This window comes from Coenobita brevimanus, chromosome 84 (assembly GCF_032717465.1).
Source record: "Coenobita brevimanus isolate Jiangsu-jjx chromosome 84, ASM3271746v2, whole genome shotgun sequence".
NCBI classification, from domain to species: Eukaryota; Metazoa; Arthropoda; class Malacostraca; order Decapoda; family Coenobitidae; genus Coenobita; species Coenobita brevimanus.
Genome location: NC_137037.1, coordinates 49,473,548 through 49,500,990, shown reverse-complemented (window position 1 = coordinate 49,500,990; position 27,443 = coordinate 49,473,548). Strand labels below are relative to the sequence as shown.

Below are 27,443 nucleotides of genomic sequence, written 5' to 3'. Positions count from 1 at the left end.
AGAGGAGGCTTCGTTGCATCTCCTCCTTGGCGATTTTGTTTCCATATTACACCTTAACATTCTTTAGCAAGTTATTTATACCGTTTTAATATCGACATAATTTTCACCAGGAACACGCAAAGAGATACTGAGGCGAAATACACAGAATAAGTCGCTAAGGAAAATGGACCACCCCAAATTTCAGAAGACTCTTAGGCCCATAGTCTTTTCCTAAGCGATTTATTTTGTTCATTACACCTTACTGTCGTCTTCTGTGTTACATAAATCCTACCAATATCGCCCGCATAAATAACGTGCCGAGGGATATGAACCAGACATATCCCAAAATAAATCGCTAAGGAAGAGGTGTTAGGGAGCTTCCTTAACCGACGAGAATAGGAGTCTTGGTATCAGGAGACTATCATTCCAGCGTGTCTTAATATCATCCCCATTTTCTATAATTATACCTGGGGGGACAATTATAGAAGAGAGAAAAGCATTGTTAGCGTACTGGCGTCAGGATGTGGGAGGCAATGACCCAAGTAGACAGGTAAGTGGTGTTAATTAGCCTCTTCAGGTGTAGTAGTAGTAGTACTAGTTGAGAGAGAGAGAGAGAGAGAGAGAGAGAGAGAGAGAGAGAGAGAGAGAGAGAGAGAGAGAGAGAGAGAGAGAGAGAGAGAGAAGTATTTGTGCAGACGGAAGAGTACTTAGGAATTTAGGTTGAATTTGCAGCTTCGTGGATGTTTGTGTGTGTGTGTGTGTGTGTGTGTGTGTGTGTGTGTGTGTGTGTGTGTGTGTGTGTGTGTGTGTGTGTGTGTGTGTGTGAGAGAGAGAGAGAGAGAGAGAGAGAGAGAGAGAGAGAGAGAGAGGAGGACAGACGTAAAAAAAAAGGGGGGGGAGGGGGGGAGATGAAAGAGAAAAGGAACAAGATGAAAAAGATACCTAAAAAAACCAGGGGAAGGAGGAAGTAAGGAAGACAGGTTACGAAGGGGGAAGAGAGACAGAAGGAAAAAGAGAGATAGTGAGAGAAAAAAAGCGAGAGTTATGGCAGGAAGCAAGAAGACTTAGAAAGGGGGGACTAAGAAAGAGAGGAAGCTGAATTGAAGTTTTGCCAGATGGTGACAGATAACACGTGTTTCTTCTCTTAACTGCATTTCCTAGATTGCATTTCCTTTATGCTGTCGGAAGCAAAGATTCGCTGACTTTTCTCCTCGCCGACTTGGCCAGGACGCGTTAGCCACCGTGGCAATTACGCAAATGAAGGAGTGTCAATTTACCTGCATCATAGTAGTTTTTTGTTTTTATTTAAGGTACATTTATGCCTATCAACTGTACAGGGGCCACGAAAGCAAATATCCACAATGGGGTACGATTTGAGGTGGGGGAGGGGAGATTCCGTGACCTCGAGGGGAAATTCTGTGACCACCATCCTTCCCTCTGCCTTCCGCCTGTCGCCCTCCTTCTGTCGTCAGCGTATATGCACCTGTACTGTACAATTACCAGGTATCTCTAGCATCCCTTGCATGTATATGAAGGGTCTCAATGCTCAGCTCAAGTGTTATTTTGCCTTGGTTGCTGGGGTTTTGATGCGTACTGATTGCGTCCAGCGACGTGCGTGATACTAAACTCTGCGAATGCAAATCATGTAAGACAACAAGCTCTACGACCTCCACGCACATAATTGTTGTTGCTATTGAAGTTCCTGGGTCATATCTAGAACCCGGTGGACTACAGGCTTAAGTCGTCTTTCATCCGCAGTTCACCATCCTCCTCTCGGGGAAGAGGGAAGTACGAATAATTGAGGAACGGAAAACCAGGTAGTTGATCCGCCCGGTTGTGTTAATGCCATCCCGTGAAGGCGTCCCTCCCCAAGACCTTGAAAACCATGTGATCAATTTACCGTTAACCCCTTCACTTTGATGACGTATTATCTCTCTAGCTGCCTCCACTTAATTTGATTCAGGGCAGAAGATCCTTGCGTGAAGGGGTTATTGGAGGCTCCATGTAACCTTTCCAGTAAAAAAAGAAAAGAAAATTTCCCTTTAACCGGATAAAATCATCTCCCTGTAACAAGAATATAATGAAAGCTTCGTGATTGGTCTGTGGGAGTTCAGTTCATACAGCGACGGGACCGCACACACTGCACACGGTCACATCTTGGCCACCAGTTCCTGGGAAGTGGCCAACCCGCTATTTTCACTCTATACTTTCACGCCTCTGTCCACTGTCCACTCATCCCCTGCCCCTGATCTCTTCCTCGCAACGGTGGACGGGGAAAGAGAGGAAAATAGCTACTGAATCAGAGGGTCGTATGATTAAACCTGAAATAGAGAAGGCAGATACAGACCTCAAAATTCTGACGCTTATTATTATTATTATTATTATTATTTTTTTTTTTTGAAGTACTTGATAATGGTGGAACTTATATGGCCTTCCTATATGGCTGCTAACTGCATTCTGTAAAATAGGATGCAGGCTGACCAGACGCAACTGTAATAGATGTTCCATAAATGACCGTCAAAAATTAGGGTTTTTTCACTCCACTTTCCGAGCCCGTCCTCCTGCCTGTCTATTAACGTTAGCTCTGTGACGACTTTGCAACTACCAAATCTTTTCTCTCCAATCACTTCAGTCCCCAGGAAAGAAAAAACATATGTTCCATTAATCTCTGGCACCCTTCCTCACCGACTGCATAATTTTCTTTCATACTAAGATAAACTAATAGACTAATATATCGGATGAAGTTAAAAAATGCGAGATATATAAATTGCGTCTTCGTATCTTCGAAGTGAAAGGGTTAAGTAAGAGACGGTCGGAGTGAACGCAGGGAGGGAACGTGAAGGGTACTGCCCAGGAGCCTTGGCAGTGGTGGCGTCCAAAACACACACACACACACACACACACACACACACACACACACAAAAGATATCGTTGATTTATCCACTCTACTAACTAGTTATGTTGACGTGTGTAAGGATGTTGAGTGCTGAGTTTTTATGTTTTGAGGATGTTCGATGAAATGAGAGAGAGAGAGAGAGAGAGAGAGAGAGAGAGAGAGAGAGAGAGAGAGAGAGAGAGAGAGAGAGAGAGAGAGAGAGAAATTATATGTTGTGGGATGTTAAACTGGAGATAATGTTAATGTATAGAGGAGACAGTGGCTTGAAACAGGGTACATATTGAAGGTAGCCTACATATATAACGTTCCCCCTTCTTTTGTATTGAGGGGACGGCACAGTTAACGTTATCAGGGTCTATCCTGCATCATCAACCCATTTCCAACCACCACTGCCATACACGCCCACACCTGCATACTGAGCCATTCCCTCAACACACAAGACACCGCTAGACGAGTTTACTAGTGGAGCGCTATTGACTTACTTCCCTGGCTATTCGTGGGATCCTAGCTGGCGATTGATCCTAACTAGCAATAGAGTTATAGATTAGATGATAAATAGGAAGAGAGGTGTTTATATTGGTGGGGTGTTACAAGAATAGTAAGGAATTAATAGGTGTCTCTCTGTCGTATAAAGTTAATTACTGTCTCTCTCCCAATTGAAGAGGAAATAGCAGTGAGTTAAGTTTTGTCTCTCACAAGGAGGCTAACTAGCAGTAAATTGATAGCTCTCTCCCATACAAAAATAAACTAGCAGAATATAATAGCAGTCTGTCACGCGAAAACTAGCAGAAAATTGTAGCTGTCTCTTTCACACGAAAATATAAACAGCAGTGAATTGACAGCTCTGAGTGTTACTGGTGGACAGATTAGCAGTAACTTGAGTGCTGTCTCTGTCACACGAATAATGTTTAAGTGAACTAATAGCCTCTTTCTTTGCCACAGGGGGCGGGTCAGGCACAGAGGGACAGGAAGATGAATCGCCTCCACACGCACCCACGGTAAGCCCTTCCACACCCCCTCAGTCTAATCCCTCACACTCCCTGCATCCAGTGACCTCGGGAACAGCTGACCTGACCTCTTAATAGATCGAATTCTTGTTGCCACTTGAGACTCTGCAGGAACACCATCTTAGCTATTGATTTTGCTACCTCCACACTTATTATCCTCCTTTATGTCACAGGTACAGGCAATTTCGATTCTAGGAAGAGGTAATTAGCAGACATGGCAATATCAAGGTGCAAATAATATCAAGAATATTACTAAAGGAAAAGATGCAGCGAAGTCTCCTCCACCAACGAGAAAGAATGTTGTCACCAGTGTTACGACATTTGATATAACTCCTTGGCTGTGAAATCTCCTACCTTGTGTTTTACTCCGGACAACGCCAGACGATTTCACTGTCCTCAGAAGAAACCCAGACGCCAAAAATATTAAAGGGTATTACAATTAATGTTTTCGCCGAGAGGGAGAGAGAGAAAAATATATTTGTTTACATTATTCCAACCTACTACAGGCAATATTCTTAACATAAATACAGAGCCAAGAGCTACCAGCAAGGATACACTGCTGACCATTACGTTTGCATTATCTTTATTTATTTATTTATTATACTAAGAGTGTTGGTGGCAAAATGTTAACTGAATAAAGTAAGAGGTCAGATCAGCATGGGGTGAGCGAAATGTGTCTCCTTGTCCTCCTCTTCTGCCTTGGTCTAGTAATCAGTGTCAAACGTCTTCATTCTCGTCTTGTAAGAACGCAGTATCAATCCCTCAACCTAATGAAAGATTTTAAAGCGTTTTTCATGATACCTCCAGACGATTTTATTCATCTTAGGAAAACCCCTGATACTAAGTGGGTGAAGGAAGGTCACATTTAATCTTAAAAAAAAAAAAGAAAAAAAAAAAAAACTCACAAGATGAAGAAAATCGTCTGAAGGCAGCAAGAACCAAATTCAAAATGCGTCAAATTAAAAGTGGTACAAAACAGAAACTTACAAGATTTTTTTTTATATTTATACCGACGAGAATAGAGACATTTTTGACGTATATTCAATGTTTTTTTTTGTGGCCTTCCTGTTCATCAGTAATTCTCCCGAGTGATTTCTAAAGATTTACCTGTATACCTTTTTAACCTCAAGATTTTCATTAAATTTCTTGCTCGACTTCTGATTTGGTTTCTGTGGATTTATTTACCTTCCTTTCCAGCATTATTTTCAGTGGCGTCTCGTGTTTTCATTAAAAGATAAATATGAGAAAGTTTGTCATTTACACGAAACACAGAGTCCTATTCGTCAGAGCATGTTAAGAGACTAATATCGTTTTCCTTCCAGTATTGTATTGATTGTAACACACACACACACACACACACACACACACACACACACACACACACACACACACACACACACACACACACACACACACACACTCACACACACACACACGTCGAGAAACCCACCTGAGGCTATGTTGAGAAAATCTAAGGCTTTCAACGACTATGACTCACTCTCAGCCTCATTACGTCGTTTTAGTGAAAGCTTTAATAAAACACTAGAGTTCTCTCGACCGTAAGAGGGAAACTTTGAGGTCGTATTAACACTCTCAGCTCTTATACACACTCTCAGCTGAATAAAATCGTCTGGCGAAAGCTGTAGACCTAATTAAGCCCTGAAGTTCCCTCTAATGAGTTATAGGCAGCGGTCGTCTAGTTGTGTCCATCCACTAAGATCATGAATCGGTGAGAGAGTGAAGCAACGACTGCTGCATTACCGTTTGTACGATGCTCCTCGTTTAGCGATGCAAAGGGGCTGTTACGGATGGGTGGGGACGAGGAGGGGTAGTGATGGTGGTGGTAGTGGTAGAAGTGGTGGCGGCGAGGGAGACGCGAACACAAAAACAGAGCCAGGTGCTGTGGTGGTGGTCGTGGCGGTAGTGTGACTGTCTGCTGATTGTCACGCTACCCATACACTCTGACGAAATTCCCGAAGGCAAAGAAAAATGTCTATTAATTCAAACACCAATCCTAATTAGGGAAGGTGTCGTCTGTAATTAATAACGAAAAAATAACAAATAAAAATAAAAATATCGGAGTGAATTAGTTAACAGAGAAAAAATTGGTGTACCCGACAGTAATTTCTTTTTCTTTTTTTTTCTTTTTTTCTGAGCGTCGCTGCATCCTGTCTGGGTATTCTAGGCAAAAGATTCTCCAAGCATTCCTGTCCCTACTCAGTAACGACTCCCTCATCCCACGAGACGACAACCTCCCTTATGCGCTCTTCCATTAAACTAGGAAATAATATTCTTTCAGACACAATTTCTCTATCAGTTCCCCCTTTCTTCTCTCTCTTTCTCTCTCTCTCTCTCTCTCTCTCTCTCTCTCACACACACACACACACACACACACACACACACACACACACACACACACACACACACACACACACACACTGACTTCCGCGTCTCCGTTCGTTCGCTGTGCTCTTCCTGTCTTTATCACTTACTAATTTTAACTCACGTGGCCAGACGGGATTGAGAGAGAGAGAGAGAGAGAGAGAGGGAGAGAGAGAGAGAGAGAGAGAGACTGTGCGAACGCTTGTTTTGTTAAGTTTATTGTGTGTCTGTTTGTTGTGATGCGTGGGAGGAAGAGAAACTGAGTGTGAATGTGTGAGAGGATTTGTGTGAAAGTGCGTTCGCAGTCACACACACACACACACACACACACACACACACACACACACACACACACACACACACACACACACACTCTCTCTCTCTCTCTCTCTCTCTCTGAAGACGAAGAAAATCCAGCATATTGAGAATTCGTGAACCCTTTAAGTACCATATCTAAGCACCATCCATCCCAATTTCTGTCTCATCCATAATATTATCTCGACTTCACCTTGAGATTTCGTGTCGGGGGAAGAGGTACGAATAATGAGAACCATCTTGCTCTCACGTCTTGTCAAAATCACGAACTATACTATGGATCACCTCAGATGATTTTATTCAGCCGAGGAAAGGATTAGAAGGCAAAGGGGGTTTAGAGAATAGGGTGCAATTTATGTTACTGAGGGATTTAGACCTGATTATGTAACGTATGGAAAGTATGAGGCCGTGAAAGATGTGGAAATGCAGGATAGAGGATAAGGTGTCTTTGGATGAGGAAAGACGATTTGCAAGACTGTCCATGCGTGAGGAGAGGCGATTTGGAGTGGAAGGCGTGGGAAATGAGTTTTAGTGGAGTGACTTGGAGTGGCATTAAGTGTGGTTGGACCTAGAGTGTTGGAGTGGTGGATGGTGTGGTGATGAATTATGAAGGAGCGTCTTGGAGTGGTGATGTGCGGTGATGAGTCTTGATGGAGCGAGTGGGGTAGTGGGAGGTATGGTGATGAATTACAATGGTGCGATTTGGAGTGATGAAGATGAAGTGATAAGTTTTTCTTTCTTATTTCTTTTTCTCCTTCTCGTCATCGTCTTCATCTTCCTCTTTTTTTCCTCTTCCTCCTTCTCCTTCACCTCCTTCTTCCGTTTCTTTTTCTGATGAAGAGAAATGGAGGTGTTTTTGTCCCCTAGATCTTGCCTGCAGGATGATAAGGGGCATCTAGCAATAGATATCCGAATCGGCATTGCAAGTCAGCCAAACCCGCTAATAATAGGCGCTTCCCTGGCAAAGCATACAACTTTGAATTCTTCCCGCCAGACCTGTGACTTGGCCAGTGACTACAGCCTCTGATTTACGAACAAACTTACGATAAATTCCACGTCGTAAGTGTGATTTTTAATTCCAGGAAGGACGAGACTAAGAGAGTGTATAATTCTCCTATGTCTGTTATATATCCTGGAAAAAAGAAAACTTACTATTAGAGGGCTTTTGTTTGTGTAATTTTGAGTCATAACCATTAGTCGTATTTTAATTGCCTTTAGAGATTGCGTATCGTCTCTTTCTCAGCGATTTATTTTGCCTATGACACTAAAACTCTTCTATGTCGCTGATGCAAAATTTGTCTGTCGATAAAAGATAATATACAAGAGAATCCTGGGGTGTAACACGTAAAATAAGTCAGCGAGGGTCATGCGCTAATAGGTCTCTCTGTTTTTTATTGTAGGTCTATCATTACCAACTCTGGATACAATTACAGATATACATACCCAAATACAGTCATACATTCCCAAATACAATTATAAGCACGTACACAAATATATACAATACACACAAAAACACTGATCTGTGATTCTGTATAAGTGTATTTTTATTACTGTTTAAAAATTACGTGTCTTCCTTTCCAATCTTTAATACAAAGCAATATGTGGTCCTTTAATACTAATAATTTCCTTTATTTCACAGATTTTGTCCGTCCCCCCGTAACAAGAGTCAATTTTTGGGTCATACTGTCGTTGGCATTGGAGGAGTTTCAGCTCTTTTTGCACTGGCGATTTATTCTGTGTATACTCATTGATATTCCCTTCTCATAGCACCCGATTTTTTTTTTTAATACATCGGGATTGTGTGCTAGTAAATATAAGAGGATGTAGGTCAATTTCGTGTTTGTATTTTTTCCCTCTGCTTTTGACCTCCAGAATTTTTAAACGCAATGTGTTCAGGCATCTCGAAATGAGTGGATCGCTCTCTCTCTCTCTCTCTCTCTCTCTCTCTCTCCGAATTACAACATTTATAGGCAGCAATAATTAAACAGAAAATAATATGTCATCAGATTCAAAAGATGCAACAGGAAAAAAAAAAAAAATCGCAGACAAAGGGGTATTACGAAATTTATTGAGGAGGTCAAGACGTAACAGGCAAAATAAATCGCTGAGAAAGAAGTGTTAAGAAATCTCCAAAGAAATCCCCCATGCCAACGAGAATACGTCCCACAATGTCACTGCTTGCCAGCCACCCCCCCCCCTCCCTACCCTGAGCTTCCTCTGGTGTTGTATTTACCTCCCTTCATGATTTCCTCCCTTTTTTTTTTTTTTCCTCCCTTTATGATTTCCTCCCTTTATGAATTTCCTTCCTTTATGAATTTCCTCCCTTTCTTATTTTCCTCCCTTTCTTATTTTCCTCCCTTTATGATTTCCTCCCTTTATGATTTTCCTTCCTTTATGATTTCCTCCCTCTATGATTTTCCTTCCCTTTGGTCTCGTGGTCTCTGTCATGTCTCTCTCTGTCTGGCCTTGTCAACACTGCCTCTGACGTTCCCCAGCCTCATCAAACGAAAAATAAGCAAACCACAACGTACAGTCGCACCAAAAAGTCATGTCACAAAGTCCATAAATTTTCAGTGGACGTCGTGACCTCACCTCGAAGCACAAATGTACGGTTTTGGACAATATTATCGCCCCGAAATTTAGCTGAACAGTTATGAAACGCTTTGTATAATGTTCTGAAAAGTTTGATAGGTCCTGTAGACTGCATCGTGGAGTTTTAAAAGCGGATCATTATTTTTGTCCGGAACTGTACATGTTGTAAATTATTAGTGTTTACCTTTATTTCAGTAGATGGGGTTTATCTATATAATTATTTACTTATTTTAATTTTAATGTTATTTTTCTGCGCTAGTTTGAGAGGCTGGGTGAACATCAGAAGAGTTTAACCGCTTCCCTATACGCTTTTTATATTCTGTTCTCGCCATCTCCAGACGATTTTATTGAACTTAGGGGCAAACTCTCAAGGTGACGGGGTAAGAAACGCTCCCTAAATAAAGCCCTCACCATAATAGGCCCCTTTAAAGGCCTATAAATAAAGTCGTCAGGTGTTGGCAGGATAAAAGGAAAAGCGAGAAGGACGTAACCAGGTGGAAGGGGTTAATCAGTATGACCCTATTATGTTTCCTCCACTAGGTTCCACGTCCTGCTTCTATGCCTCCTCTGAACGACGCTGACGCCAAGGTATGTGGTTCCGTGTGACACCTATCGTACTAATTCATTTTTTTTCCCCCACTACAAAACCCTCATAGCTAGCACACAGTTTAGAAAGTCAGTGTGGTGTGGATCGGTGTCATAGTCTTCAGCATCCCTCCAAATTAATGGCTGTCGAATTTTGGCCAGTTCAGCAAAATTGAAAACTGGTTGAATTCGATTGCCACTGGAGTATTTTAAGTAGACACAAGGAATGTGCTATGAAAATTTGAGATATAGCTTGGATTTTAACTTAGTGAAATAGAAAAAGCGGCACCAGTTATAATATAGATAAAAACTGCAGATAACTACTCCTTCCATACAAAGATTCATGCCAGTTAGAATTCTTTAATCTACTCCATAAAGGCTGTTTAGTCCCTTCCTCTCATCCTTGTCTCAGTGGTTTGGTTTTGAAGCCATCTGAAAAAATTATGGCACAAATGTTCACTTGTTCTATTGTTTTGTTTTGTTTTTTTAGTTCAGTTTCTACTGCATAAATTAGCAGAAACATGCCTGAGCACTCCCCCCCCCTCTCTCTTTCTCTCCCCTTTACTTCCCTCGCTCCCATACCCCTTATTGTGAATACTGTTATACATGCTTTGGGAAGATTTTATTCCTCAACTGAACACAAATCCTTCAGGCCAAGTCTCATTACCCAAGTCTGTTGACCCTTAGAATTAAAACGGTGACCTAGACTTGTAAAGGAATGGTTGTCATAGGCTGGGGAACTATCTGTTAGGTCCTTTTCCTCGTCGGTAACGCTTTTGGGAGATAAAATTTTAACCTTACTCCCCACGTCATTCGTCAGTCCCCTTTCCAGGCAAATGATCAACGTAAACTGTTGACATTCAGGTGAGTTTATTTTGCTTGTCCAGTGGTTTATGGCAAAGACTGAGTGGAAGAGACCAAGGAAGCAGCCACAAATAATAAGGGAGCAGCAATAAACCAGAATGAATGAGAACTATTTGGGAAGGAAAGTATCTGCACACACTGACTAAGAATAAGAGAATTTGGAAAAGTGAACAGGCATAAGCTGACACATACAGTACATACCTTTTCACCTTTTATGGACACATGTTCTTTTACTCAGGCTGCCACAAGTAGATTTTGTTTAGCTGAGGGAAGCTATGGTGGCCATGGAGTTTAAATCTATCATATTTAATTTTTGGACCTTTAAAGATTGCCTCAGTTGCATGAAATGGTGAAAATGCAGCCTGAATAAAATACCCAAGTGCATCTATGTTGGTAAAAAGGTTGTTATTTTTACTGCACTATCAGTCAGATTGAGAAAAGCTACTAGATAACAATTAACAAACTTCTATTAAAATTAGCCATAGTCCTCCAACAGTTATTCTCCCTGACCTATACCTCTGTGCCCCCAGAAACCCGCCATGAAGCTGCTGATGAATCCCAAGGGAGTGCAGGACTTCCACGCGGTGCAGCAACACTACCAGACCCTGATGGAGTCCGCTGTCCCTACCAGTCCGGAAGTTAACAAGATAGTCACTGAAGTCCAGAGTCCCACGGGCAAGGGTGAGTCCCAGGGCGATGGTAGTTTAGTTTAAAACGTAATTTCATGGTTCAGGTACGACGAATCCAGCAAGTCCTGCGACAACGTATTATTCACAAAAAAATAATTCTGACTATACTACACGGAGCGCTTCATCTCACGATCATCGGCTCCGCTTCTGCTGTTGCGTTAATATACTGTTTTTCTTGCTGGCTGTCATTTCAGTTTTATTTTAGATGTTTGCTGATGCTTTGGTTAATGCTGTTGCTGTTGTTGCTGTTGTTTAAGATTTACCTTCCATCCAACCATAGGATCACCGGGTTTTTGCTGAACCCAACATGGACGTTGAGTTATGCATGGGTCAGCCTTAATTAGGTGGTGTGTAGTGGTGCATCACATTTATTTTAGGGAGTTATGCATCTGCTGCAATTTAAGATGCAGTTTTCCCTGTTTCTTCCTGATCTGAGGGGGGATGGGCGACTTTCCATCGTCCAAGCAGAGCACTATCAAGCCACAGGTGGATGCACTGGAGCGGGGAGTCAACACTTCTGGCATGGCAATGTTCCTCATGACATGGTACATTGTTTTTGTATTAGCTGTTAATTCCTATTCTTCATGATCCATTCTTAATGCAAAGTGGATAAACGCGATTCGAACAGTCAGGCATAACCAAGACAAAAAACACATACCTCAACGTAAATACAGGTTTAATGATGTGACAGTTGCAGGTAGCGTGACAACGGTACGCGGTCGTGACTTTCCTGTTTGATTTGACGTTAATGCTTTACCTGAAAACTCACAAAAGTTCTCGAAAATAGCCTGCCATTAGGAAATATTAATACAAATCACATAAAGGCTATCTCGAAATCTGGGTAATGGCATTAACTTTTAAAAAACTGAAATTAGTGATGCAAATTAAATTGTAGAATGACTAGGGTTAAAGAATGGCCAGGTTTGGACTAGAGAATGTCATGGTTAGAAATGATAGATGTGGTTTTCTTTTCCATAAAATCTCAACCGAGGCAGACAGTTCAACATCTAAAACCCTCGCTGCTAAGGATCGTATTTCATGCTAGGTGACTTTGGAGATTTCGCGTACCTCTTCGTCAGCGATTTATTCAGCAGGTCACCCCAGTATCATCTTCCATTGTATTGATGCAAAATATGTCGATAATAAGGCGATAAAAACAGCATACAGGGGGACGTATAATAATGTAAAATACGAACAAATGCTAGGAAGCCTCCAGTGTTACGTAGCATGCGACTCTAGTTCCCACTTTGTCCACCAGGGGCTGAGCTATTCGCCAAGCGCAAGAAGCGGATGGACAAGTTCATAGTGGACGAGACGACGGTGCAGAAGGCGCAGCAGCAGAGCACCGTGACGCAGCAGACCATCAACACCAACACCTCCGCCACCGACACATTCGCGGCCAAGAAGCAGGCAGAGATGGAGAGGAAGAAGCAGCAGGATCAGATCATGGTAGGGGTGGGGTGGGGGAGATGTGGTGGTGATGCTGTGGTGGAGATGTTATGGTGATGTTATGAGATGTGCAGGTAGTGTGGTGATATAGGTGTGGTGATGATGCTGTGGTTGAGGTGTACAGGTGATGTTATGGTCGAGATGTGCAGGAAGTGTGGTGATACTAATGTGGTAATATTGTGCGGAGAGTACAGTGATGCTGGAGAGGTTGTGGAGCTAATATTGTGGTGATGTTGTTGTGATGCTGTTTGGTGTGAAATGAGACTCAAGGCAGGTGTGGGTGTATGAGAAAAGGATGTGTGTTGAGGGGATGTGAGAGATAGGAGAGTCTGTAGCAAAAGGAACGAGAGGACTTAAGGAATGAGAATGTGAAAAAGTAGAGTGACGAAAAGAGTGAACTGTGCTATAAAGGCTTGGACACAGATGACGAAGCTGGTAATTGGTACTGGATGAGTATGAACGTTTAGAGTGAGCTCAGTGGATAGAGTACTGTTGAAAAATACGTGTGTGAGGTTTAAATGCAGCTCAGTCCGGGGTGTACCGTATGCATAATCTAAAATTCTAACTAGCAGTAAGGACAAGTTTTACACCAACTCTCTTCGAAAGCCAGAAAACATGACCATCTCCCACCACCCATCCCCGACTAACCCTTTCTTTCCCTTCTTTCTCACCACCTGAATCACCCATAAAACTGACGACTCGTTAACTATTCTACCTTAAATAAAATGACAAGTTTCCTGGACAACTTGACTTGAGTGATTTCGACTGATTAACGGAACCCAGGCTCACAGACAGAACGGCAGAATGAGGTCAGTAGTTCCCCGGCAGCCTTGTTTCAGCCATAAGTCATCAGGTGGGTGCTATTACCTTCCTAATTAGAGTTTGCCAATATCTGTAGTATATTAAATAGATAGGTCTGACAATGAGAGGTTCCTGCTTCCATAGGTTCCTCTATTTCTATGTCTCTTTGTGGCATTTTCAAGGAACTAAGGGGAACTACTGATTACTTTCAAAGAGAATTCTAGTTACAGTACAAGGCCACCCAGGATATGACGGGAAGCTCCTCTCTCCAAAAAATAAGCATGATAAAACAATAATAAATACATAAAAAACTTGACTTCCTTCTAGTTACTTTCATTTTTTAGATATTCTGAAAATCCTAGGAAAAAGTAGCGAATTGGATCAGTTCACAGCAAGAGTAATGAAAGTGTAAGAGAGCAATTTCCCTTCCCATGTTTGATGGTCACAGATGCGTAAGGATTGTTAAGTAGAAGCAATAGCAATACTACAGAGACAGGCGGATAGCAATAAAAGTAGTGTAGTAGGGATTTTAGTATACGATGCTTAGTGTATTTCGATTGGCCATACGAGATGAAGTACCCTACATGCTCCCAGTAAATAAAATCCTTAGCAAATGTCTCTGAAGGAATCATAAAAGAGTGTAGTCAGTGAGGGTTCAGACAACACTGCCAATGGGTGAGTCAGAGGTCAGCAAGTCAGTAAGAGGTCCTGGTGGTGACCCTGCAGGAACAGTTTCTGAAGAACAGGGAGTCAGGCATCACAATGGTCAAGAGTCCGTGGCAGGCAGCGCTGGAGACGGGCTGTGCGGCGGCGGCATTCGAGGATAACAGATATAAAGCCCAGGTACACAGCCCACCCAACCCCCACCCACACAGTTCAACACAGCCCACCCATCCCACCCACACAGCTCAACACAAACCACCCACCCCACCCACACAACTCAAAAACAGCCCATCCACCCCACCTACACAGCCAAACACAGACCACCCACCTTACCCACACAGCCAAACACAGCCCACCCACACATCCCACACAGCCAAACACAGATCACCCACCCCACCCACACAGCTCAACACAGCCCACCCACGCCATCCACACAGCTCAACACAGTCAAACACAGTGAAACACTGCTCAGCACAGTGATACATTGTTCAACACACTCACAGCTAAGCACACTCGCCACATACAATAACACAATCACGTACAGTAACACTCTGCTCATTACACACACATAGCATCTAATTACTCACCACACATAGTAACACACGGCTTATCCAAACAACATAGTTTATTCAACGACAACATATGTAGCTCAGAAATCTTCCTCCCACCCCACCCACATACGAGTAGGTCAAAACACACTTTACACATACAATACTTACAACATACACGTTAATACAATACCAACCATACACACACACACACACACACACACACACACACACACACACACACACACACACACACACACACCGTATCCTTCGAAGGCATAAACACTCCCCACTCACACCTGCTACCCCCTCTGCACACCTGGCCCGCCCACCTGTGTCTGCCGCCTGCTGCTGTTACTTCGCCTCGGAAAATAAAGCCATTAAAAGCCAAGCCTCTGACCAGCGCCTAAAATGTGCCCTTAAATAACGCTTCTTTCTTTCTAGAATAAGGTAATCAAAGTTTGTAAGTTTAGGAAGCTCTTTAGCACATTTCTAACTTGCTCTTCATAGGATGCTCTACTTTAACATCTTCCTATTTACACAAACGGTCAGTATGTAGGGGAATCGAATAATATAAGTAAATATTAAAGTGAAGTCTAAATTAAATCGCTAAGGCAGAGGTGCTAAGGAGCCTGCTAACTTACGAAAGTTCCCAAAAAACTTAACCAGGAATAATACCGGCACCATGTATAAAAAATTGCTACTGATTTCTGTATAATACCACGCCTATGTCTTGGCTAAATACGCAATGTTGCTCTATAATAAGCTGTATATGTCTCGATGTCACTAAGGTAAGCTAACATTAACTACCATCCCAAATGTTTAATCTTCCCTATTTTATGTAACCCACTATCTAACGTCGCTGGTGTAAATATATCAAGGTAAAAACACGTCATCTTCAACTTCTCCCTTCATTCCTCTCAATCACCTCATTCCAAGATTCAGAGTCGTATGCTTGAACCTGAAATCGCAAAGTGGAGTGCAAACCCCGAATTTTTTAATGGTCATTTATGTAATCCCTGTGGTAATTACGTGTGGTTAGCCTGCATCCCATATTACAGAAAACAGTTAGCAGCCATACAGGAAGGCCAGACATCTTCTATCTTCGTCAAGTAGTTCAGAATTAATCATAACAGATTTGGGAGCGTGCATTCCACTTTGAGATTTAGTCTAGGCATACGTCTCTTACTGTCTAGTAGTGTAGCATCAAAACTCAAAATAATCTTACTGTAATCCCTCTCATATTAATACCTTACAAGTGTGTTTCTTTGTACCATAATCTCCCTCAAAATCCTGTAATCCTTCTCATGTTTATACCTTCCAAGTGTGTCTCTGTATCATCATCGTCTCATAATCTTATAATACTTCTACTCAGTTATACCTTATCCTTAATCACCATTTTCCCCGCCTATTACAGGTCCCAATTAGCAAGCCGCTTGAAAATGGGAAGCCAGAGGTAATTAGTGTAAAATAGGATACAATGTAGTGTTTAAACAAGGCCTAATTTATAGAAGTGGCCCTTGAGTTTGAGAGTTTGTTATTGGTTTCGAATATTTTGTAGTTCGTAGATATTCGTTTTAACTAGAACACAACAGCAGGAGTGTCTGTTTGTAGTCTGTAGCCGATTTTAGTTTTTTGTTTTTTTTCATTCCAGACATTTTAACCACGATTGTATTTCAGCCAGCAGCTCGAAATTTGAATCGGTCTGCATAATTTGGGCAGAATATGAAAACTAATGTCAGAAATGGAAACGGATGCCCATTGACAGCGGCACAGGCAATATGCTAACCGATTCAAATTTTTTTTTAATGTATGTGTCACGACTCATATCAACATCAGGGTATTACTTGTACAACTAACATAGCGAATTTCGGATTAGTTCAACGTAGCCCTCTAATCTGGTAAAATGTGTACTGTGTAATGAACCTGTACACGTCTTGGAAAAACGGACATTATTGTACACACCGTTACAAGGTTATTGTATATTCAGCAGCTTTGAAGAGGCAGGATTGTTTTTATCTATTCCGTTTTTCCAAGCTTTGCCCTGTACCCCAGCAAATAGACAGCCAGGCCCCAGAACTGATATTACTGTGTGGCATCTGTGGTCTAGAAGCTGGATGTGCGTTAGATTATTGTCATGTAGTTGGTGGATCAATTTATGGTGTTTTTTTTTTTAGCAGTCAGTCGTAGAGAAATGTAGAATAACACAGCTAATAATAGGAATGATTTGACTCTATTTACCATTATTTTCCAAAACGTGTCACTAAAAGGGAAACACAGATTTGCAAGTTCCATATTAAGACCACTTTATACTGGTGGCTTTTTTTTTTTTTTTCCTAAGAACAAAAGAAGTGATATATACAAGTAACAATGATAACTATACGAAAGGCAATGGGGGTAAAAAATCTCCATTCTCAGATCTTAAACTCATTGCTCGTGGTTACCTGCCGTATGAGCCTTGTACAGACGATAGGCATAAACGATAGACTAAATCTAAAAAGCTAACTATAATAATCATGAGCTTCCCATTACTCATTTTCTGTACAGAGAAATTGACTATCTGATACATTTATAAATACAAAATGCTTCTTCCCACCTTGCTCACCTGTGTGGAGTCATTACCTGGAATACAATAGCTTCAGAAGTGTCCAGATATCAGTGTTGTCTACTAACTTTATTGCTGAATGTATATCGCTCCTTCCTTCCCATTCAGTCATAATACAATCAATCAATGAATGAATAGTCCTGCTCTTTATAATACAATGAATGGAAAAATATCTTGTCCTGTTCATTATTGTCATTCATGTTCACTGTGTCACCTCAGCCCTGTAACGAAAATGACAATAATATGGAAAACGGCTTCAGTGTTGTAATGCATGAGTGTTATGTGTAAAGCCTCCACCACCTCAAGGTTATGTGAGAATGTGATTAGATAATAAGGAATGTTTGTATATACGACGTTTGTGGTTATCAGAAGGAGTTACCTTTCCTCTCTCCATGTGTGAGTTACCTGAGATTCACCTGTTAAATAAATATGATAAGCAAAGACTCATCTATTACAAGTGGTTCTCAACGTCACTTCATCCCCCTTCTGCGGTCCTCAAAATCCTTACTGCCTCTTTAATTTTCTCACAAGCTCATACAGGTGATAAAGGAAACGGTAATGAACTCAGCCTAAATTTATCCATTTATTTTCGTCTCTTGTCCAAATGTATAGATCTCCAGCCACCCCAGTTATTGTGTTGATATTTGTGTTGTTTCTTGTGTGTGTGTGTGTGTGTGTGTGTGTGTGTGTGTGTGTGTGTGTGTGTGTGTGTGTGTGTGTGTGTGTGTGTGTGTGTGTGTGTGTGTGTGTGTGTGTGTGTGTGTGTGTGTGTGTGTGTGTGTGTGTGTGTGTGAAAGAGAGAGAGAGAGAGAGAGAGAGTGTGTGTGTGTGTGTGTGTGTGTGTGTGTGTGTGTGTGTGTGTGTGTGTGTGTGTGTGTGTGTGTGTGTGTGTGTGTGTGTGTGTGTGTGCGTGCGTGCGTGCGTGTTAGTAATGTTGCCTTTGTGTTGCAGCTGGCTAACACGGTGTGCGAGAGGGCAGACAGCAAATCGGCGAGCTGGTTAGAGATGCCCAGGGCTGTCCCAGTAAGTGTTTCCGAGTTTTGATTCGCACTGGAGTTCTCGTGTGTTGCGGGAACGGCTCCGTCAGCGTAATCAGCGTCTGTTTTGCATCATTATATTCCTTTCCCACTGCCACACCCACGCCCACACCAGCAGCCAGAGCCGTTCCCACAACACAAGAGATAAAGCCAGGTGAGAGACTAGTGAGGCGTTATTTACGGAACACCCTATATGTCGTGCCATCTCCGGACGATTTTATTCAGCCTTGGTTTCTTTTTTTACCTGGGGTGTTATGTATGACCTCCATAAACCCCTTCTGGACAAGAGATTTTTCTTAAGCTGAATAAAATCGTCCGGTAGAGGCAAAAATAAATTCAAAAAACGTCACTTGAATTGTGCAAAACATATTTACCAAGTTTCATAGCTCCTTCCAGAATTACAGCAAGATAAACATGCCTACAGATCTATCATAATTTCCTCCTTACATTCCACTACATTCCACTGAGCATTGTCACCCTCACCAGAGTCCTAACATAAAAAGATTATTCAGGCAGGAAAGACTATCACCAGGCACTGGACCCCTAGTTATGATGAGATGATGGTAATGAGGAAGTAATGGAGCAGGTATGGCATATAGGCTGTTGGTGTCGGGAAGGGGAGGAGCAGCTTACTTTTCGCTTTACAAAAAAACAGAAGCACACACACACACACACACACACACACTCTCTCTCTCTCTCTCTCTAACCAGATCATATAGCTAGGGAAATTACGATATTGTAGGCTTCTGTTTCACCTAAGGACGGTCTTGTCCCCGTTTCTCTATGATACAACGATATTTTGATGTCCTGTCCTTGTGTCATACCCAGGCACTATTTCTCACCTTCTTTCTTTGGTTACGATGTAGCGAGATTTTGTTGCTCCAAAATTCTAGGCTACGGTGTCCCCTAATCTTGTTTTGGTAACGAAATGGGGAAGTTAAGATATTTTGAATTTGTGGAGAATATAATCTCTGTTTTCTTCTTTTTCTTCCCCTTACTGGACCTGTGTTTTATCTGATCACTATTTTCTTTCTCTAATTTTCTGTGAGGTTAATGGAATCTAATCACCGTCTCTCCTCACCAGATCAACGCCCCGCCCATGGACTTCACGCCGTCAGGTAAGCTCCACTGGGCTGACTCTGATGCAAGGCAGCTTCGTAGCAGCATTAACTCGCCAGGACTCTGATAAACTAATGTCCATCACGCACACACTCACACCAGCAAAGGGCTCGGGGTCGGGTAGAGGGGTGGGGGGATGATGCTCAATATTATATCACCTGAGAGAGTTGATGCCTGGATAAACGATGGGATGAGAATTGCAGAGTCCAAATTTACTAAGTAACTTCTATGTAAAGGATGCTATTAATTATACTGTTGATAAAAAACTCGAAGTAGATATGGAGTACCAGCACAGTCTTGTTCATAGTGGGACAGTCCAGTAATCTGCTAGTCCAGTAAGTTAAAGACAGTCAAAAAATGAAAAAAAATCCACTAAGTTACACTACGATTATCAGTGTGGCATCCTGATACCTTTCCCTCAAAGTAGGATCTATAATTGTCGTAAAACAGTACAAAACATTTTTTTTTATTATAGAATCCTATTTTTCTATTTTCATATACAATGTCACTGAATGTACAATCGTCAGCCAGAGTTTCTGCCCACTCACTACCTCTACCATGCGCTGAATGGAAATTGTTGCCAGGTCTTGACACAGAACGAAGGCCTGTTATCCATTATTGCTGGTGGTTGATGATGCTTTGCTGAATTAAATGAGTAACAGCGTCGTCATTCATTGCTTCTCGTGTAGTCTAAGGTCATGTCCACACCAGCTGCATGCTAGAGAGGTCGAGAGCTTTAAATCACTGTACCCTATACAAGTGGCCCCACTGCACGCAGGCGGGTAGGGGAAAGGACTTTAATGGATTACATTGCTGCAGAACCCCAGCCCGCACCAGCAAGCATTTGGTCTGGACGTGGCCTAACACACCTTCAACCAACAGCCAACCACTTTGACACCGGATGATATTTCTCTGTTCGGCATAAATCTCTGACGATGACCTCCTTCCAGTCAGTGCAAGTGGTAGGGCCAGATCACAGACTATGACTGACGAGTGTATGATATTGAAATTTTGTATCCCTTTGGTAGATAATTGGCCTCATTCTGTAGCTCTGGCATTCTAGACGAGATTTCTTTGAGTAGAGTAGATGATGTAGGTAATTTTTTTGTATAGACTAAGGCAAGGAAGTGAAACCTGCATGACCCCGGCCTTGTGGTGTTTGCTCTTGGTCTTTCCACTAACACACACAGTTCCATAATTAATTTCTGCATGCTTTCTTTACATCCATTTACGTTCTTACTTTATCTTTGCCATTATCTATGTGTTGCACGCTATATAATAAAAGAATCATTATGCAAAAATAATTAAAAAGCTTATTACTAGGCTTGAATTAAGGCTTTGTGTTCTTTCTTACGTTGGCCTTCCGTCGTCTGTCTGTCAACAGGCTCCCTCAACCTCCCAGACCTCACCACCTTCTTAAGCCAACCCACCACAGCTAAGCCCACTCCAGCTACCACTGAATCCACTCCTACGACCACTAAGCCCTCTTCTACGACCGCTAAGCCCACTCCTACGATCGCTAAGCCCATTCCTACGACCATTAAGCCCATTCCTCCTTCCACTCCCACTAAGCCCACTCCTACGACCACTAAGCCCACTCCTTCCACCACCACAAAGCCCGCTCCTCCCTCCACCCCCACCTTAGCTAAGCTTGTACCAGATCCTGCCAGCTCTAGGACCCGGCGGACTGGTGGTGGCTCCGACGGCCAGGTTGATGCTGCCCCTCCCTTCTCAACTCGCCAGGACAAACCCAGTCGCTCCTCCGCCCCGCTGCTGCGTAACCTCACTAGTTCACCTAAGACCTCTTCTCAAGTTTCCACCTCCCACACAGCCTCCAAGCCCACAGTAGAGTCTGTCACACAACAACCCTCTAAGCCTGTGCTTCGTAACTTAGCTAAATCCGCCTCACCTTTAGCTGCTGCCGTATTTTCAAAGCAGCAAGTCCCAGTGTTCTATCCTAAACCCCTGCCTCCTGCCGTCTCTCACTGCATGTCGAAACCCGTACAATTAGACGTAGGTGCTTCTAGTCAAACTTCACCACAGCACTGCGGAGAAAAGTCACTGTCAGATAAGAGCAAAGCTTTCTCACCCCAGCCTCCTGAATCCTTACAATTCCCCAATACTCCAGTTGGTGAAAAGGCCAACACGACAGCCTCAGCCACTCATGAGAACCATCCGCTTCCTTCAACCCTTCCACCGACATCTTCCCTACCAGACCCAGGTCCTGATTCTCGTGCAAATGTACCTCCTTTCAGCACTCCACCTCCATTCACTTTTTCTCATATGCCTTCAGGTCTATCACACACCAATCCCCCAAAGATAACCACATCCATCTCTTCCTCCAGTCATGATACACCTTTTCTAGCCGACGCAGAAAACGAATCATTTGACCTGAAACCCGGCACTCCTCCGCTCTTTTTTCTCCCCGACGGTACTCAGGTATCTGATCTGAGCGAGTACGAGACGATTCTTGCTCACAACAGCGAGGAAAAGATAGACGAACATGTTTCAGAGAACAAATCGAAACTGAAACAAACAGACGAACTAACAACGAGCATCTCAAATACGCATCTTGTCAAGGAGAATCGTGATGCTAATAAACACAACCCCTTTAATTTTGGAGACTTACACGAAGAGTTAAATCGACTTCATCAAGCTGCCACGAGCGATGCAGGTAACACCAATACACTCCAGATAAGCAGCAGGCCAGCACGACCCACATCCTTGCCTCTCATCTCACTGTCATCACTGGTAAACACTCCCTCACCACACAGCCCTCTTCCCCCTGCCTCCCCTGTCAGCACTTCAGACCTGCCCTTTATGATCCCACCTCAACCCCCTGCCCTGTCTGTAGTTCCCTCTGCCTCCACCTGCATCCCTGATCTTCCCAGCAGCATCCACCCAGTTTGTGAGACCCAACCACATAGCCTGCCGAGTATGTCTCCAGTACCCACCTTAGCCTGCAGCCTGGGCACGTCTCCCAAAGCTAGCGAGAAAGCATGTGACACCGCCAAGCTGGTCCAAGGAGTTCTAATTTGTCCAGACGTCCCCGACTCCCCGCTGCGTCCGCGTCCTCTCCTTCAAGATCACTCTCCCGCACACCTCGGGGAGACTGAAGTGCGCGTCAAGGAAATGAGTAACTCCTCATTTACAAAGAACAGTGCAACAACTTTCTCTTCCTTAAATATCATGAGCAGTGAAATGACTCTCTCTTCCTCGAGCACCAAAAGTAATGAAGCAGCTCTCTTCTCGAATATTAAAAGCAGTGAAACTGCTCCCTCCTCGATTATCAAAGGCAGTGAAACTGCTCTCTCCTCCAGTATCCAGAGCAGTGAAGCAACTCTCTCCACGTCCACTGCTTATGGGATCGGATTTGACGGTACTGTAAACAACGTGAAAAGTATAATTTCTTCCACAGTATCTGATGCAGACTTGTCACAGGCAAAAATAATCACAGAAACGTTTGGTGCTTCCGACTATTCTTCTAAAATTACACACGACGCGGGCACAATGGAAACGACACTGAATGGGAGCAATGGTGATCGTGACATCGATTCCCACCAAACGATACCCCAGAACAAATCCATCTCAGGGTCTCAGATGGTCGAGGCACTACCGGAGATAGAAATTACCTCCGAGGCCAGGAAGAGGCCGTTGAAAGAAAAGGAATTGGAAATTGACTCCGAACCTGAGTCTAGGAAGAGGTCGTTGGACGAAGAGGAGCTGCGACAGTTTGTGAGGGAGATGGAACAATCCCTACTGAAGGGTCCACCCACTCTGGCAGCCACCACCGTCCACGACCTCAAACCACCGGAGTTCTATCGTAGCGTCTCCAGAACCAGCCTCAACCAGGAAGTGGAGGATTCGGATCTTTTCATTAACTATGATGATGACGAGAGGGACAGAGAGGAAAATGACCCAAATGTGGACGAGTCAGAGATATTTATTTATGATGCTAATGACGGGAGAGACGAAGAGGAAACAGGAGAGAAAAATAAGTGTCCATCTAGGTCGAAGAGTCTGCTTGAAGGTGATGATAATAAAGGATGTGGAGCCTCTCTGGGCTATCATGCTCGAGGCCTTGAGATGACTGGAGTTGCAAAATCTCCAGAAATTAAGATTCAGATGGCATCTCCTCCTATCACTAACGAAGAAGGTAATGAATCAGGTGTTGGTGTGGAGTCTACACCAGGTAAGGTGACACCAAAGGAGACTGCGATGGAGAAGGGTAAGGTAGTGTCCCCTGAGAAGGACGCGAGCGACGAGCTCACACTTAGCGGAAAGTTAGCAAATAAGAAATCTAATACTGCGCCGGAAAAGACAGGTGGAAAAACAGAAGAATTACAAGAAAATCAAGAGAAGGAAGACGAAGGCAAAGTGAATGTGGAATATGAAGAAGAAATTGAGATAAAGGATGATGAAGAAGAAGACGAGCTAAAGGTGAAATATGACAGTTCCGAGGAAGAAGTGGATCCCGAGAAAAAGTCAGAGTGCCCCGAGGGAGAGGACCCGATGACCAGCTGGGCGTTGAATGCGGCGCTGGCAAAGAGAGGCTGCTTGACCTTCATTGGAAAATCGGCATGCGGGACTCCCCCTCCCTTTTTCACCCCCTCGCCACTCTTCTCTCCCTCCACCAATCCCCCCACTCCCTCCTCCACAGGACCAGCTGATTTTTACACTGCTGAGGTGAAGGTTGTGCAGCGAGCGTCCCTCCCGCCCACCCCCGTTGCGGAAAGTGAGTCTCCCCTCCACTTCCCACCCCACGTCACGTTTTCTTCCACTTCTCATTTCTTCCCATCTTCACACTCCATGCCCTCTCTCTCATCATTTTTCACCTCTCATATCTTTCTTCTCACGTTCATCAATATTCTCCTTCACGTTCCATGTTCTTCTTTCCATTTTAATTTTCCCCTGGCCATGTCTCCCTCCGTTTCTTCCGCCTTTCATGTTCATCTTCATTTTCGCTCCTCACGTTCGTATGCCACTAATTTCACACGTCTCTTCTCATCTTCATTTTCCACTTTCATGTCCTCTTTATCAACTTCCACTCCTTACGTTCATTTGTCATTCATTTTTTTCACATTTCATACCTTAATCTTCCTTCCCTATTCATATTCTCATTCTCGTCTTTCATTTTCCACTTCTGCTCTTCATGATCATCTCAGCTCTGACTTGTCGTGTCCTGATTATAACTTTTCGCTGTCCATATCCTTCTCATCTTGCTTTAGGCATGTCTTTCTCATCTTCATTTTCGTACGTCCTTCACCTCCCATTTCACTCATCTCACTTTCCTCCCTCTCATTCTCTCCACATTTCATCTTTACCTCAAGCCATCATCACCACTGCTCTGTTTTGGTCCTCATTTTATTTCATTCATGTTGCCTCATTTTTCTTCAGCATCTTTAATTGTTCAAGGCTTCATTCATTTCCATCTTCCTCATCTCCTTTTCATTATTACAATTTTGCTTCATCGACCTACCCCCGTTTATTTATTTGGTTTTAAAACGCAGTATATAATATGATTTTATTTATAAGTTTGTTAATAATCTGCTCTGTACAGCAATTCACAAAAGCCTCAAAAATTAACAACTGATGCAACAATAATGAATAAAACCAGCTATAATTCTAGCCTTAAGGTGCATAATTCTAAGGTGTATAATAGTGTATATAATCATATTTCACTGTACATATCGTGTATAATATTCACCCTTTCTTTATACACCAACACAGCTTAGATAGGTTTTAATATCTGTAAATTCGTTCATATTCTACCGTATTTCCTCTTTTCTTAGCACTTTCAGCTACATGACGTCCCGTGTATAACAGCTCAGCATTGAAGACTGATTATTAGCAATGTTTGGCCAAGTTAAAGTGAACAGGGTATAGCAATTTACCATAGTCACTCACAGGAACACTGATAGTTTACCATACAGTACTTATTCAATAGCTACCCATACGATATTCAATAGTCTATCATACGCTACTCAAAAGATCATTATTTGTCAAAGAGTACATACTATTTTCAATTCAGCACTCATAAAATTACTAATTTTACCTTACCATCCCTGGGTAGAGTGGAGAGATATGCTACTCTTGTGTTCCTTGTTAGTAGTAAATGTAAGTAGCCTTGTACCTCCCACGACACAGTACATGGAAGGGGTACTTGAGGCTTTCTCCTTTGATTCATGTCCTCGCAGGGATCAAAAGGCAGCTCTCTTGACTTCCCACCTCAAACTAATGTGGGAAATTGAAATGGGATGATGAAGGTCTTGGCCTATAGTAAGGGAGCTAAATGGGTGTTAACTGGACGCATGTTTCCCCTTATACCGTTTCACGAATATCTATTTTGACGTGAATATTATCCTCCTACATATTTTCACGAATATTAATGCTCACATGTAGGCTACTCTTCTCTCCGATCACGAATATTAGCTCACATGCACGCCACTCGTCTTTTCCATCTCTTGCGAATATTAATACTGACCTGTACTCCTCTCCCTCACCTTCTTCGCCTCCGCAGTCCCTCACCACTCACTCCACGACCTCGTCAGCGAAGACAAGCTGGATAAGCGTCGTTCTGCTAGCTTCAATTTGGCCGCTAAGGGCTGGGGCACCTACAACAATTTCTACACCCCCATCACCTTTGCAACGAGCTAGAGATTGAACTACAACACGCCCATCACCTTTGCAACAAGCTATAGGCTGTGTGGACGCGTGTGCCCCATGTTGCAAAGAGGGGGAGAGAGTGCAATGTTATATGACCGAAATAATATATTTAAAAAAACTGATGTATCGATTGTATATTTAAAATCTCATTCATGTGTATTAAACGCCAAGTTGTTTAAAGGTTATTATTATTATTATTATTATTATTATTATTATTATTATTTGCTTTGTAGTTCTTGTTCTCTCTCTACTACTGCTGCTGCTGCTGCTGCTGTTGCGAGACTTCTGGTTTCATTAGTGACGTCATCCTCATCATCTCTTTGGAGTGGCTGTGTTTTCATGTTTCTCTTATTATTTCCGAGACATGCTGCTTCTACATCATATTTTCTTACACGAATGATTTACCTTTATTTTGGGTTTAGTCTCTTCCTTCACTGTATAATCTTAGGCATCACACGTAGGAGAGGGACGAGTCTTGGACGTATCATTCAGCCTTCTCCCCACCATCGCAACCATGTTCATACTGCATTTTTTGTTTCTCTCTGTTTTCTCCTCTTGATTTAGATGTATTACTAGTAGTGCTACGAATATTAAGCAAGATTCTTTGCCACACGTCTGTATTTTCACACTCTTCACCTCTGACCTGTCGTGAATAGAAGAACAAGTTTTTCAGAAGAGGAAAATACACAGAGACAAATATAGAAACAAGATCAACCATTTTTTTTTTTAACTCTTCATTTTCCCGCCATCATTCTTCAACCTTGCACTTCGCGTGGATTCTAAACCTTTCAATATCTTAGTATAGCAGAAGAAGATACTTAGAATATTGACTGATCTTCGTGGAACGTGCGGGAGGTGGGCGAGGGCAAGAGTATAAGTAGTAGTATTAAGGTATCTGGGAATGTTTGACCCTTACGTGTGTGTGAGTGTTGTGTGCTGGCAGGGTGAAGGTCGCTCATTTCTGCTCGCTAGACCTCTCCTTCACATATTATTATTTTCATTATTATCGTTACTACCACAACTACTACTATTATTGTTATCATTATTTTTTATATATTATTTTAGACATCAAGGCAAGTACAAAACAATGACTAATGTTTAAAGGTAATGCAGGGAGGTGGAGGCCAAGGAACTTACCCTACCTATATTTTCTCTCAGTGTTTATCTATTTTAAATGCCCCTGTGCAGTCGAGAGGCATATATTTACAAGAAATTTTCTTTAAAAAAGATGTAATTTACTGTTTTA

The 27,443-nt window shown here is 42.6% G+C and overlaps 1 protein-coding gene across 8 annotated transcripts in view; it reads left to right on the top strand.

Annotated features, from left to right (window-relative positions):
- Positions 1–27,443, top strand: part of LOC145410195 (uncharacterized) — a 118,623-nt gene that overhangs the window by 90,075 nt on the left and 1,105 nt on the right. For 5 of the 8 annotated variants that reach the window (XM_080280399.1, XM_080280400.1, XM_080280397.1 and 2 more), the window contains 8 exons: positions 3,818–3,873; positions 9,712–9,759; positions 11,151–11,301; positions 12,568–12,758; positions 14,286–14,402; positions 18,327–18,398; positions 19,497–19,530; positions 26,052–27,443. The exon at positions 26,052–27,443 is cut by the window's right edge and continues 1,105 nt beyond it. In XM_080280399.1, the coding sequence (XP_080136525.1) occupies positions 3,818–3,873; positions 9,712–9,759; positions 11,151–11,301; positions 12,568–12,758; positions 14,286–14,402; positions 18,327–18,398; positions 19,497–19,530; positions 26,052–26,188 (806 nt within the window). In that variant the 3' untranslated portion in view covers positions 26,189–27,443. The remainder of the gene's footprint in view (positions 1–3,817; positions 3,874–9,711; positions 9,760–11,150; positions 11,302–12,567; positions 12,759–14,285; positions 14,403–18,326; positions 18,399–19,496; positions 19,531–26,051) is intronic. The other 3 variants (XM_080280396.1, XM_080280398.1, XM_080280401.1) reach the window with 3 other exon arrangements.